The sequence below is a fragment of the Atta cephalotes genome, assembly GCF_000143395.1.
Source record: "Atta cephalotes unplaced genomic scaffold scaffold00039, whole genome shotgun sequence".
In the NCBI taxonomy this organism is placed as follows: domain Eukaryota; kingdom Metazoa; phylum Arthropoda; class Insecta; order Hymenoptera; family Formicidae; genus Atta; species Atta cephalotes.
Window position 1 is genome coordinate 1,635,450 of NW_012130103.1, and position 16,363 is coordinate 1,651,812.

A 16,363-nucleotide genomic window follows, 5' to 3' on the forward strand; every position below is an offset into this window, starting at 1 on the left:
CTACTACTACTACACCTACCTACTACTACTACCACTACTACTACTACTTACTACTACTTACTCTCGTCTCTCGTACGTTCGTTCTACTTACTTACTCTCTCTCTCTCTCTCTCTCTCTCTCTCTCTCTCTCTCTCTCTCTCTTATGATTTCGACATGGAAAACGAAGATCTCTACGGCAGCGGCCGGAAAGCAGGCGTGAGCTTTATAATGCATTTTTTCAATTCTCACGAGGGAACCGCTGCCAAGCGATTACGCAAGGCGGAACATTACTTTCTACGTACAGCATGACGCTCGTCATGATGCCTCAAAATTGCATTTTCATTCAACGATTCTTATAATACCAATTTGCCATTTCGATCGATCTTTATCGTCCCTCAAAATGCAGTCATCTCCATTCTCTCGAATATCGTCGACATTCTGAGATTATAACATCCACAGACAAATCGGATTCCTATCTACGAGCTGTGCAACACATACACGAATTTTTCGAGATACCATCGAACATCTGGCGATCTGTTAATGTTAAGGCTGCCTAGACCAACATGACGGCCAGTTTCAGGCATGGCTTACGAAGTAAAGCAAATAAACAAGAATTAAATTTGGAAGACTTTACCGCAGAGAAAAAGATTTGAATATTTTTATGCAGATCCAGTGCAACAAATGAGATCGAAAAAAATTTATAAAGACAATAAGGAGCAAATAAAATCTAAAAGCGATTAACTGTAATGCATTTAGATCCACCGGATGAATTGCATTAAGTGAATTTTCATTTTTCCTTTTTCTCTCTTCACAGAGATATAATTTGCAATGGTCACCGAATGACGTAATCGTTATTTTACGTGAAGTTACGCTTAATAACGATGTTGATAAATATGGCAGTGAGGTCTGTGGTATCACATACGAATGTCGAAGCGGCATGTACGCGCAATTAAATTTAGCGTTCAAGGAAGGTACGGAGATCTGAATCATCGGACGTATGTATAGCAACAAGTTTGACACGCCACGTCAAACCACGCTGGAAGTATTACGGAAACGGCCGGAAGCGGGGCACCCGAATACTTTCTGTCGCTTTCTGTTCCTCGCGTGCGCGTGAACGGGCGCGTGCGCACGTGCAACGATCGCTTCCGCAGTGAGCGCGAGCTAAGTATAGACGATGTTGGCCGGCATTGTTATGCTTGCGCAGCGGCGCTGCTTGGCTTCGGGATCTGTGTTTATGAAGGGTCCGTTGCTCAGCCGAATTATGGCCTCAGGTGTATTCGGATGTATTACGACTTTGACTAGGTCCGATCAGCAAACGAGCTTATGTATCGTAAATGTACGTATTCGCCAACGCTGAATGTTTAGTCGCGTTTACAGGAGACGTTCCAATGAATGAAATCGACATCTCAGAGGAAGCTCTGCTATCCTCGTGGAACCGGCTCGTAAAACCGTCCTGGTGAATATAAACGCTAGATTAAGATTTGCATAACCGTCGCGTTCTCGGCCCAAGTGTTTTAATGTGATCGGGCTGACTTATGCATACATAGCGCGACGTTACGTAACTTTATGCAACTTCACGCTGAGATTGCAATCTCTACAAGCTCGCGATGAGCTCGAATTAGTGTAATGTATAGCGAAAACTGAGAGATACTAAACTCGATGCGTTGATCAAAGTGAAATCCGCAAGCCTCTGACGAGCATCTGTTTAAATATCATTTTGGCTGCCCTATCTTATCAAGACACGGCGACAGAAGGATGAATATATATCAATAACATAACAGTCAAAGGCAGCTGTTCATACATGCGTTAGTTAGAATCAGAAAGCAAAGTTTGCATGACGTTTCTAAACAAGTATTAAATCTTATTTTGTCAAATATACTTCTTCAACCCTTCAATTTCATTGGTACCCATATTTTTAAACAGTAAATTTTTATATTTTTGCCAATTTCACTATGACAAATCTAACTTTTTGAATAAAGAACAGTTTTATCATAGATTTTATCTTATTTTAACTTTTACTTTTTTAGCAAAAATCTTGGGATAATAATAAACGTAATAAAAATTGAAAAATTATGCATTGGCAGAAGAGTTAAATTAATATTAAAATATATAAAATAGATATAAATTAAATGAGAGCTTAGTTTTTATAGTTGTTATTGTGTTATATACATGAAATGTATTTATATGCGTGTTCTTGTTCTTATTTTTACTTTTTATCTTTATATTATTACACAGAAAGAATTTTTTTCTTTAAATTTACCTCGAAAATACATTGGAAAAAGAAATGTTTAATTTTAAGATATTAAAATATTTTATTCTTCATTTTTTAAACACTTAAAGATTTTAATTTCAAACTTTTTCAATAGACAAAACACTATGTGTTTGGATTTAAAACGCATAATGTTTTAAATCCAAATAGGTAGTGTTTCATGTCTATTGAAAAAATTGATTTGAAACTAAAACATTTTCAAGTATTTAAAAAATGGGAACAAGAATAAAACACATTTCTTTTTAGTATATAGTAGTTCTAGGGCAATTATATATTTCGAAGATTTTTATGTAAATTTCTCTTTCATTAGTAAAACTATAAACTAGTAAAAATATAAAATAAATTTGATTAATTTTATTGAAGTGTGTGATAAAAATCTTTAAAATATTGTATTGTACCACAACTACTATATTTTAGAATAAATTAAAAAAAAATTCTTCCCTAAATATTAAATTAGGTTGTGTTTTGTCTTCACTTTTCTTTAAACATCTTCATTTTTCTTCAAATTTTCAATCATAAAAACATGTATGAATATCAATGTTTACGATGTGTAAATATGTGTAAATATCCGCGGATTTATTGAGCTTCATAGATTTGTTAAACCCAAATGAATGCGGATCAATCATTCCTCCGGGAGTCATAAATAAAAATATCATTTCGCAACATCGTCGTGTCAAAAAGAAATGTGATTAAATAAAACGAATTTTGGAAAACCTATTTTTTGTCGCTATTTTAACTAATTTTAATTGAAAGATACTGTTTTCGAATGCGTACCGTGGCACTGCAAAAATCCCTAACTATCGGTCAGAGTTCCAAGTTAACACAACAAAAAAACGATATATATTTCTGTCGTCGGATTGTGGACTAAACCGCGCAATTTCGGACGGAGCGGTTTCGCCGCGACGCATATATCACGGGAATCGGACGTGCAGATTTTTTTCAGATATATCTCGCGGCCGGCCAACACGCGGAAACCGCGTGCATGCAAAAGAAGAAAAAAAAACCCGTCGGCGTACGCGCGTACGTGCATCCGCCTCTTCATAAAGTCATAACTCAACCGTACCCTCCCTCCCGGCGTGCATCCCTCGGCATAACATTTAAAACGATTTCCGCTGGCAGCCGTGCCAAGACCGTAGCAGCGTTGTTTCGGGGATAGATTAACGAAACATAACGCCAGTACTCGCTACGGACTTCCAAGGGGTAGCTCAGATAATGGGAAGGGGCGTGTTGGCATCGCTCTGGCAGTTAAGCAGCATTCAGTGCCGCCAATGCCGCGACTTGGTCTCCGAGGCCACGATCGATGGAAAATTTCAGGAGTTTCGGCAACCCAGGCCTTCGAGAGACTTTATGAAGCACGAGAAGAGGGATTTAACTATGAAAAGTATATCTTAATGAGATATAATCGCTTGACGCGAGCAAAGCAAGGCGTCGATATATACGAGAAGTCGAGTATCACGTGCTACGGACGCGATAAATGTCCGGTGAAAATATCTCGAACGTCCCGAAGATATCGTAACTTTCTAACATTGTACGAGGGAGAGCTACGTCGAGTTAGCAACTCAGACGCCCGGGGATAACGGTATATGTCCAGTGTTATTTATGACATTACTCGCCATAAATATGGCGAGCGAAAGAAAAGAATAAAACTATTTACGCCGTATTCGGACTTTACGATTACAAAGCACTGTTTCTTTAGCCCTTCTTTGTGCTCCGACTTTCTTCATTCGCTGCATTTGTGATTCAAGCAAATGCCAGGATGTGCATCCTTCGAGTTCTCCCAGTTCCCATAGAAGAGACATGCAAAATTTTCGTGCTACCAGGAAAAGGGTATAAGAATGCACTTATCCGGTCCTGGCATTTGCAGAGAATTCCTCACAGAAAGTCTGATGATACATCGCGGACTCGCCGCGTCAGTGCCATCCCCGCGATCGCGCTGCTTCCCTTTACTTGGATCGTCTCTCTTCCCTCCTAAACGAGCTCTCGGCGTTAAGAGATTAACTCGTCGAGCCATTTTAATATCTCAAATCACGGACGGCGAATCGCCAAAATTAGTCGGGGAAATGGCGATAAGTATGCGTTATTGTCGCGCGTGTCCTTTTTGCATACGAACGCATTTCGATTAAAAATTACAGCATCCATCGCGCGTACGCTCAATGGCCATTCCATGAAGTATAGACGGAAATCGGAGACTAAATAAATCGATATTTCGAAGTCTCGCCCGCAAACTTGGAGCTGCTCCAATGGTCTCGCTGCAAAACGAATGCAGCGTCTACGTCTCTCGCCAGCTAATTCACGCGTATCGGGATATTCGTAATGCCAAACAATTTTACGAATGTTACGATATTCGCGTATTCGGAAAACGTCGCGCATACGCTGCACGTCGATGGAACTTTGCGATTAAGAAAAATATTGCCCCTTCAAAGTTACGTCTCTAACTTGGGTATAGGTGCACGCTCTCGCACAGTACGCTTGATTAACGAGAGAGCGCTTATTAAGCGAGACCGAGATAAGATTTTCGCGGTGGAATGGGCGTGACTTGGAATGAAGTGGCATTAATGGAGCGTAATTGGTTGAAAAGTAGGTAAACTGCTTGCAGTAAACGTTGTAAACACTCACCCCTGGTAAAGTCCGCTTCTCATGCAGAGCGTTCTGGGCGCTGATTGCGCTGTCACGGCTGTAGTAGGTGAGGAACGCACAGCCTGAAAACGAAGAAAAACCTTATCTCTCTCGCGAAGATTAACTCACGATTTTGCCGGCGTGCTACGTCGCGACGTAGCATCCCGTGCGGGAGCTCTTTACGTACTCCTTTTATCATAAAAGCATCGAGAGTCGCGACATGCAGACACGCGAGAATTCGGACGGGGTAATCACTTAGAGGAATATTACGACGTGCTTGTGAGGCGAGGTTTATCGGCCAGTCGCGCAATGTAAAACGAAAAAGCTTTTTACACAGCTGGTAGTTGAGATCCGTCGAAATAAAAGTTTTACATCGCTCCTTCGTGTCAACCAGGGCGAAGCGCGTTGAGTCTAAGGTCGATCATGGATAACGCGATCTTTCCCATCGTACTAACGGTGCACTGCAATTACGTGACGCAGTCAATGTGTTATCGTAATTAGCTGAGTCAGTGGAAAATTCTCATTGCATACACCGAGAAAAATACATAAATGTTCTAGTTAGTAAATAGTTAGTAGACATGATACAATTGTCGAAGAAAATGACAAACATTTTTATTTAATTAAACTTTTAATAATATGTATGATTCTAAATAAATTTGTCTTTTATTATATTTTTATAAACATTGAATTTATTTAGAAAGTTGTATATATATCATTAAAATCCTGGTTCATAAGTCGAAATCAAATCGGTTCGATTGATTTTTTGGCTCGTTTGATTTGATATCGATTACATTTTCTATTAATCTTGGAAGAAAATCGATATTTTATCAACGCTGTATCAAGTTTTTTTCAAAGATCAATAGAAAATCTAATAAGTATCAAATCAAACGTCCTAAAAATCAATTGACTTCAAATCAACTAGAGATAATATTTAAAATTTTTGTCAAATTGGGTCAAATAATTGTCTACTTGTCTAATTTATCTTACTATATGCAAATAATAATTGTAGTTATAAATATCAAAAATTTTTCTCTCAGTATGTATTTTGCCGTACACATTCGCGAAATTTTACGCTGTAATCTTTATGATGATTGACGTGTAAAATATGTGTAAAATACGAAGACCGATGTTACTTGAAGCCGCGTTCTGGAAATGTACGTATCTCATGCAATTGCTAATCGACCAAATTCTTCAAAACCGCGAACACGCGTCGTGTGAAAATAAACATGACGTTCCCGTTCGCGAGTCCCGACGACGATAACGATGACAACGATGTACTCGCGTCGCGCAACGCCTCGATCACCGTCAAAAAACCCGTCCGCCGAGATTTCGGCCATTGATCTTGTCAACAACGGAAGAATAATTTCTGCAGGGACACCCCCGGGAATTCATCACCCGCGCGACACGTTTCGATTCCCACGCGCGATATACCGTTACTCGTAAAACACGTCGCTTAATCGCGCCCTGCAGAACACGTTATGCGAGACCGCTACGCTATCATCTTCGTCAGATAGTAATATCGATGTAGCGACGGAAACAACCCACCCACAACCCGCCAACGTCGCACTCACGCAAGCCTCGCGTAGCACTCTAGAATCAGGCTGTTATCTCGTGGTTGATATAAATAGCCCTGTATTAGTCGCACTTCAGAAGTTCATATACTGCTTATCCGCTACCGTAAAATTGTATACAGACTTTTAATAACAAAATATATTGTCTCTTATCAGATTAATTTCGAAGGGCCGAATTGCCATAAAGTAGTATACTTATTAAATTTTAATCTAATTCGCAAAAGATGAAGATTAATGATCATTATCCGCAGCAATCAGTTAGTTAAAGACGTCAGTTAGAATTTGACGTAATATTACGTAACATAAAAGTATTGAAAAATACAAATCTCTATGTATGGAATCAATTCTTGCAGACCGCACTCGGTTTAAGAAATAGCACCGATATCACAGCGGGTTAAAACGATGGTAATTAACCTGAGAATATTGGACGGTATCTGAACCAGACCATTATCGGCTATCGCACTGTCGAGCAAACCCCTTGGGACCGCCTTCCTATCGGTCTGAGAATTTATTCAAAGGGCCTCTCCTATCTGATCACCATTTGACTATCTCAACACAGGGAGATGGATGTAAGCAAGCACGCGCAACGCAAAAGCCGCGGACAGACCCCGGAGAACCAAAATATTTATGACACGACTCTATCAGTACGATTCTGTCACTTACGGAATTCATTAAATTCATTAAATACACTCACGTGCAGCGAATCCATTCACATACCTACTCATATAATTTCAATCTCAATTCATGTATATTACACGCAATGTTTCATTTCTTAATAATATTATCTTGAATAAAAAAAATATCACTATTTATTATATATTATAATAATAGATATATTCCTGTTATATCGTAAAAATAAGTTTAGCATTTAATACATTCTACATACCTACGCAAAGTCTCCAGTCCTCTCCTGCTTAATTTTTTCACGTAGTAAAAAAACATTTTGTACTTGTGATGGAAACGGTCCACTCAAGTCCTTGCTAAAACTTTGTATTGTATTTTTAACATATTTGAGTGTGAATTTAGCGTAATGTGATAATTTAAATAATTTATATTAAATTCAAATGAGAAAAATATTTTACAATTAATTAAACATGTAAAACGCATGAAAACGTATGTAATATTCGCATGTTTGAATATTAAAAGATGATAGTAATTCCTTGGATTCTAGTAAATAGTCTCATCCGGAAATTTATTTTAGTTGCCTTGCTCCATGAGTACGTTTTCTAATTGGAACTTCTTCATGCCATAAAAATGGATAAAAACGAATTACATGTTTGTGATTACATATAATACCACTTCATATATCTTCTCATAACTAACTAAGGTTTACAATAATCTTCGATCCTCACAATTTAATTAAAAGGAGAGTTCAAATGTGAAAAATAATTATTATTCAAAAAGTCTTGCAATTAACGAACTCTGAAATGTAATTTGTATTAAATTGATATCCAACATTTCTTAATGTTAACGTAATTGTTGAGTAGATGAATACCAAATAACAAAAAAATAATGTGTTTTAAAACATAAATTCTAAAATGAATAAAATATGTGTTATTGTAATTTAATATCATAACTATAAATTTTATTGAAAAAATATATACTTCCATGGCTTGTTCACAAACTATGTTAGTATTATTTTTTTTGTTTATTTTTTAAAATAATATTTGTGTTATATATACCTTTATATTTATTTTATATTAACATAAAAATTTGAATGGATTGTTTAAGACACGTGAAATAATATGCGTTAAATTTAACATCAACTTTCCAATGATGTATCAATTATTTAATTCATATAAAGTTATTCAATTTAATTAACGCACGTTTAAACTGTCGATAGATCCGCAAATCACTACATCTTGTGTCCGCAAAAGAAAAGAACTGAAATTCTGAATCACACTGTTTTACGACGTGATACTTGAGACGTTTTAATCTCGCACTAGGACTCCGACGACACAGTTTTCTGAGGATGAGAGAGGAAGTGTACCGGTATGTACACTCCTTCTCTTCTGGCGGTCTTTCTCTTTCTAAAGAGTCACGTCGCGCAAACGAGAGAACGAGAAAATAAGAAGAGGCGTGAGACGCGCTGCGCGCACTTGTAATTTTTCATGCGGCACGTCGCACGCGTTCAGAGCTCCACGCGGTTTATCTCCAGCACCGCGATACGTCTCATTCGCACGTATAGAAAGTCCTAACCCGGAATAAGTCCGCATATAAAAGCTCCCATTCGCTCGGAGAAGCCAAGGAATGGAACGCGCCGTGGTGACCGAAAGTTCGCGTGGGGCTGTAGCCTGCGGCCGGTCACGACGCCACGGATACTCGATGTCAGATACGGGAATACATACCACGCTCACTATTTCGAAAATGCCCGAAAATATTTATAAACATCGCGGTCGCGCTTATCTTAATTGCATTGGGGAACTGGGCTCGCGTGGCTCCCCTATTCTACGACTCGGATACCAGCGGGAATAGAAAACTTCGTCGCGACGGCAAATCGCAAGCCCCCGGGCGGGCCTTCCGAGGATGAATTAGCTCCCAGCGACGCGACAAGAACAGGGACAATCGTTTCCTCGCATGTTCTCATGAATCTCCCCCGGCCGCTTTTGTCTTTTTTGGTTAAATTCAATCTGCGAGCGATGCAATACGTCCACTCAGGGAAAATAAGATACTTCAACCGCAAATGGATATATACATTCGTAATGCAATAAACAGCAGTAGGTAAGTTTGACGTGCAAGTTTAACTTTGGAATTTACTGTTTACTTCACTATCGGAGTAGCCGTTTTCGTGATATCTATTTACGAACTGGGACAGTTCGGTTACTGCCCCGTCGAAAATACAGAGTTAATTCAGTTTTATACCTCTAGATGACAAAACGTTTAATATATAATTAAATTGTCACCAAGATATTTAAAGAATTTGGGGAAAATTATCTTCCTAAATAAATTTCATTTCACTGTATAGGATAATTAACACGACGAGAGATAACGATTATACCGCGATTTCTACACTTCTCCTCCTCGACGTAGTCACGTCTAGCATAGGCAATTACGATAAGGCTTACGATTAGCTTGACAGCGAAGCGTCGAGTGGCGGCGCGGTCTCGTGCAAATTGCAGATGAAGCAGTTATACATTCGGTAGTGTAGGAACAATTCACTGATTCTAGATAATGAAACAGCTTGTCATCGGGTATGCGCATAGTCACCTACGTGTGTAGCGAAGTTTCGTCGTATTTAGGCTTTACGCATACACGAATATGCAAAGCGCGAAATACATGGATATGCTGCGACAAATTGATGTGTAGAGAAGTTCATCTCGCTAAGTTACTAATGAAGGTACGAAGCAAAAAGTATATTGAAATTGGCGTCGAATGCACGGCATTCCCAATGTGATTCGTCCCGTAGGTACTTATTTTCAATGAGCAAATCTAATTAATTCAATTGAGATTAATTATCATGAGCAAATCCATGAGGGCCTCGCTGATCCTCGATGTGCGAGGCAACTTTCGTAGCAATGCCTTCGTGCTTCTCTCACATTATTACGCTTGTCACGATGCACCGTGTAAAACTCAAATGAGCGAACAATAAGTATCGATAAGCGTGATATGCAAATTAAATGAGATTGAAACGATATGTACAATGAGAAAAAAAAAGTCGAAATACTTGCAAGCAAATGTCATGTATGGTTTCTTCAATATTTATTGGTTTTAAAAAATTTTACTAGAAAATTGTAGAAAATTGTAGAATATACATTTCTATAAAATATATCTCATTTCTTTGTGAAATATATTTCATAAATCTACTGGAACCAGATTATAGATTGTTTTATGTTGATTCGAATGGGAGCAAATACGTCGTCAGACAGACAGGTAGATAATCAAGTAGTTCTTTTCTCAAGTCATTGTGGATCGCATGCGAAGAGGTTAGCAAAACCTCTGAGAGGTATGAGACCGTGAAGGAGGACTGTCCAGCTTGTGAGTTTTTGCCTATAAACCTGCCGACGTGTATCGAGTGAGAGAGACATATAGATAAAGAGAGAGAAAGGATGAGAGATACAAACGAGAGTTGATGGCATCGTCCAACGTCGACGAGAGCCAGGCGAGGTGGTTAAAGGGGATTCAAGAGTAGAAGAGCGTTTTATTTGCGAGGCAATGCGACGGCTAATACACCAGTCACTGGACAGCGTCCAAGTCATAAAATGGATTTTATGACGCCGATCGATACAACGAGATCCCTCTTTCTCTCTCTCTTTCTCTCTCTCACTTTCCGACAGTCGCCTCTTCTCCTCTCTCGCCCTCCTGTCAGATGTCCGCCGATGCCCTATATCGGTTCGTACCTTTCGAAGGAGGGTGGCTTTGCGAGTCTACATCGTTCATTTGAGCAAACTCAAATACGACAAAAAGAATCCAACCGATTTGTTCTTCGCATTTTTCGAAAAGACGATAATCTCATTCTCTCAATATCGATCACTAAAATTTCACACATCTATTATTTTTTTGATATTATATAATATAAAAACGAAAATTGCATTTTGTAAATAAAAATTAGCATTTATGAGAAATCTAAAGTAAGAAGAAAAGTATAAAATTTTGTTCCAAACTAAGTTGCATGTATTGTCGCAAGTTCAAAATCCCAAAGTGAAAAGAAACGCGCAAAAGTTAAATCCGACGGTGTCTAGAGCGAACTCTTTTAACTATCGAATCATGCCGACACTGCTTGTCGAAAATTGGAAAGTAAAAGCTCCCAAGTGACACGGTGAACAGGAATGAAAAGTTTCCCGACCGCGTAGTCAAAGAAAGAACGCGTCGTGCCAACCAAATTGCTCTTAACCAGGTAGTAGGCAGTCTAGGAATGAGAATTTTACGGTTTTCCTAATGAATTGAAACGAAACGAGCCTCCGGCAGACTCACCCACCGGCCGCACCCACACATCATCCGTTATGGTATACGGAAGTCGTCCCGATGTCGGGACCGGCTTGTCGGGGAACGCAGAGGTGGAATTTGCATCTTGGGCGAAAATTGAAATGCACCGGTACAATGAACAGGGAAGAGTGTCCTGCGAAATGACTTTTATAATAGGGACGCAGGTAATATAGCTGCGGCAGCGGAACGAGAAGCGTTTCTAACTGACGGTACGTACACATGGCCGAGATGTGTGTGCAAACGTATCGCGGCTTTATACACATAGAAAGGTACACTAACACATCACGAAAAAACTCTGTGTCGGTGTATGTACTTACACTCGTGATATCACGGGGTGGTAATGGTTGTCCATGACAACGGAATTTTCTCCGTTGGATCTTCGCGACACATCGTCGCGCGCACACAGACAATGATATGACACGCACACGAGCATGGAAACGAAAAGTTGAGAGCGAGCGAGTACGTGTGCACGTGAAGGTGTGTGCGAATATTTCTACGTCCGTGTATTTCAGCCGCACGTCGACGGCACCCCGTCGGTGTTGCGCAGAGGAAATTGAAATATGCAAATAACCGCAGCTAGGTAGCGCCGGCTCTGCGAAGGTTGATGTTTCGTCCGCGGAGTGCATCGGCGTTTATCGTCAACATACCGGACATACCCCACGTCGAAAATGGACTTTTTGAATATCGATAACAGTAGGTTATCCCCCTCCTCCGTATGTATCCTGTACCCACTGTATTCGCTCGGCCGACTAGCTGACTAGGATGTTTGCTATTTCAAGAAGGCGATCGCCCGTCCGTTTTGCGAGACGACTTACCGCGTTCTATGTCAGGCCATTGTTCGAACTGAGAAACGTATGTCGCGAATGCATATATTACGAGACCACACACGCTTAGACTTGCGCGTCGCTGAACGCGAATGAATATTCATTCGTTCCTATTTCGTCTTTGTCGATCGTTCTTGGCGATTAGCAACCGCGCTATTATCAGATGTCGAGTTAATTCTATTCTCCTTGGCACTTCGCAAAAGTTAGCTTCGTAATGTCGGAACAGTTTGAAGTTTCTTCGCAAAGACGAGGGAAAAGGAAGCGAAAAAAAAGACTAGAACCGTAACCAGGAGTCTCGGTCCATAAAGCCGACGAGTGCATAAGTGAAGTGGTCGCACGAAACGGAACGGCGAGTATTCTATGTCATTGACCTACGCGACAACTGCTTGCAATGTTCGCGAAGAAAGGCTCCGTGAAAGATAAATTTTGCGGCGGACAAACTTTTGTATTGAAAAGGATTAATCAAAATTTGCCGACATTTCTCATAATTATAAATAGCGTTAGAAATACTTTTCTATTTGATATATTTCTTTTACTTCTTAATAAAAATTCACATGCCTAATTTTACCTAACTTTATCACAGCTATTGGTATGGTTATCGGGCTGTGTGATACAGTATCATATGACCTGTGAAATCGTTCTTGTCGCAAACCTCTGTTCCGGATCCGATCAAAGGCGGAACTCGATCAAAGATTGCCGGCCTTTGAGAAATGCTTTTGACCCATAGTGGATAGAAATAGACCGGACAATTCAGTCAATCAATAATCAAATGGACAATTCTACATTGAATCATGTCAGAAAAATTATATTAAAAGCGCTACAGACATTTCTTAGATCACATTCTTGCTCTGTTTTATTCATAAAACGTGAAATATTTCACGAATAAAATATTTCAAAAAATAATATAAAATACAATGGGATTATATGTTATTAAATGATTATTAATGATTATACCTACTATGAACAGAAAAATAAAGTTAGAATCTTTTTTGTGATGGTACACTGAGAAAAAAGGTTTTGATTTTTGTGACTATATATTATTATATTAAATATAGTTGATACCTGTATAGAAAATGACTATAAATTATATAATTATTATTACGAAAATGGTTATAATTACTATAATTTAATTATAATTTAATTATAATTTTCAGTGTTAACTATAGGTGTATAAGCTTAAATCCGCTGTTTGCTCATAGGTGGCATTTGTAAGCGTACAAAGCCATACCCTGGGCACACTTTTTTTTATGTGTTTGACATCTGTCAACATTAACCAGTGCACATCATCAGCAATTTCATACAACACATACATTTTTTTTTTCGTAATCATGTCTAGTTTTTTGCTAAAAAAAAAGCATATGCGGAAAGCTTTGCTTTTCTGTTTCAATTTGAAGAAATCGGTTGCCGAATCGCATCGAATGTTTGTGGAAGCCTATGGCGACAATGCTTTATCGGAAACAATGCAGAGATTGGTTTCGCCGGTTCAATGACAACAATTTTGACCTGAATGACAAGAAGCGTAAAAATCGGTCCAGGAAGGTCGAGAACTGTCAATTGCAGGTTCTTTTGGACGAGGACGATACCCAATCGCAAAAAATGCTTGCCGAGCAATTGGGTGTTTCTCAAGCAGCCATTTCCATGCTACATGTCATGGGGAAAGTTCAAAAGATCGGAAAATGGGTGCCGCATGAACTGAACGATAGGCAGATGGAGCGACGCCAAAACACATGCCAAATTCTGCTTGCCAGACAAAAAAGAAAGTCGTTCCTGCATCGGATTGTGACAGGCGATGAAAAGTGGATCTATTTTCAGAATCCTAAACGCAAGAAATCTTGGGTTGATCCCGTTGACCCCCAACCATCAACATCTCCCTCAAGACCAAATCGCTTCGGACGGAAGACGATGCTGTGCGTTTGGTGGGATCAGGAGTGTCATCTGCTACAAGCTATTAAAACCTGGTGAAACTGTTAATGCTCACCGCTACCACCAACAACTGATCAAATTGCACTGTGCTCTGCGTGAAAAAAGGCCGCATTATCGGAAAAGACATGACAAGTTGATTTTCCTCCACGACAACGCACCATCGCACACGTCAATAATGATCCAAAACTACTTGGAGACACTCAACTGGGAAGTGCTACCCCATCCCGCTTACTCATCAGACCTGGCACCTTCTGACTATCACCTGTTTTCGTCGATGGGCCACGCGCTCGCTGAGCGGCACTTCGATTCTTACGAAGACGTTCGAAAATGGCTTGATGAGTGGTTTGCCTCGAAAGATGAGGAATTTTTTTGGCGTGGTATACACAAATTGCCCGAAAGATGGGAAAAATGTATAGTTAGCGAGGGCAAGTACTTTGAATAAATTTGTTTTTGCTTCCTAGGAAAAAAAAATGTGTTTTTCTGACTAAAAAACAGCGAATTTAAGCTTATACACCGGTATATATTTGTTGACAGACTTATTATACATATTTGATTTTGATTGTGATTATTATTAACATCATAGCAATAACAAATTATAATTATAATAATATATAATTATATATAGTCACAAATATTTTTCTCTCAATGTAGAATTAAAGTTCAGATTTAATATTCGTCAAACATATACATGTGTCATTTTTTTTTATTCCTAATTTAGTCTAAACTCTAAGCTAAAAAAAATTTGAGGAAAAATAAAATATCATTTTCTTGGAAATATTTATCTCTAATTCGTAAAAACATGTGTGTGTGAATATCGCAATATATTGAGTTCAAATCCGTAGATTCGCTAAACCCAAATGACTGTACGGATCAATTATCCCTGCGGGACGATTCAAAATTTGTGATATTTTGAATATAACAATAATTTCATCTAATTAACTCTTGCAATTACTAATAAATCACTACTACCTTTCGTTTCTTTCTGCTTGCTTTCTTCACCTCGTTTTCTTCATTATAAATACGTTTCAGAGAGAGGAGAGCATTAACGTAAAATGCTCCATTGAAGGCAATTTTTATTCAAAGCGCGACGCTCAGGCAGAGCGACGCTTACTTTAAATCTGGGTTTTGAAAGTCACGAATGGTAGAAATGTAAAAATAGTCCATCTACAAAGTTATTAAGTCTCCGAAAGGGCTACCTTGCCGAAGCGTTTTCGTCGCAAGTAAGAAGGACCTCTCTTTCTCTCTTTCTTTTCTTACTTTCTTTTTATTTTAGCTTTCTTTCTACCGATGTATTCCTTATCTTTCTCTGTCTCTCTTTTTCTATCTTCTCCATTTTCCTTCCTCTTCATCTTTTCGCCTTTTGCCCTGCCCATCCGCTTCTTCTTATACAACGATCAAATTAAATACTACGCCGGGAAAATCTCCAAGGAAACTCCTCGGATATTCAGAAGCGTCTTAGATGCACTGCCACGTCCAATTTCAACTACTTGCACAGTATATCGTCATGGAAGAAGAAAACGAGAGGTAGAATACATAAAAGGAAAAAGAAAAGGAATTTTCGATATCGCGAATGATTCCCGAATAAAGAAGCATTTTTTTGAGAGAAATGACTTTGTATTGTATAATCTTACACTATCTTTCCAATTAACCTTTTTAAAAATTCATTTATTAATTTTAATAACATCAAGCTGCGTGATGTGGCGTTCTTTACATATAGAACGGTGAGTACATAGTCTTAAACCATGTATTCGCTTATATACCTGCGTTACCTATGTACAGATATAAATATGTACTTAGTCAGGATTAAATTATTTGCAGGAAGATGAAACGGGTCCGACCCGCATAACTTCATTTTCCCAGACATCTTAAGTTGCGCCTACCGCGTGTCGATGGAAATGTGCCTTACAGGCAATTCGTTGATCTTTCCAACGCTGACGTCAGATGTAAATACTAGATTAACTCTAGACGAATCGAGGTATAGACAGAATTGCAGAATTTTTGGAAAAGTATTAAAAAAAGAATACACACACACACACACACACACACACACACACCGCACCACACCACACACACACACACACACACACACACACACACACACACACACACACACACACACACACACACACACACACACACACACACACACACACACACACACACAACACTAATTAATTAAGTTAAATTAAATTAATTAATAATATAATAAATAAATAATATTATATAATAATAATATATTATTATTAATTAATTAACT

General features: G+C 38.8%; 1 protein-coding gene across 1 annotated transcript in view; it reads right to left on the minus strand.

Moving 5' to 3' along the window:
- LOC105622083 (CUGBP Elav-like family member 5) overlaps positions 1-16,363 on the minus strand; it is a 104,317-nt gene that overhangs the window by 31,273 nt on the left and 56,681 nt on the right. The window contains exon 2 of the mRNA XM_012203517.1: positions 4,866-4,948. Within this exon, the coding sequence (XP_012058907.1) occupies positions 4,866-4,948 (83 nt within the window). The remainder of the gene's footprint in view (positions 1-4,865; positions 4,949-16,363) is intronic.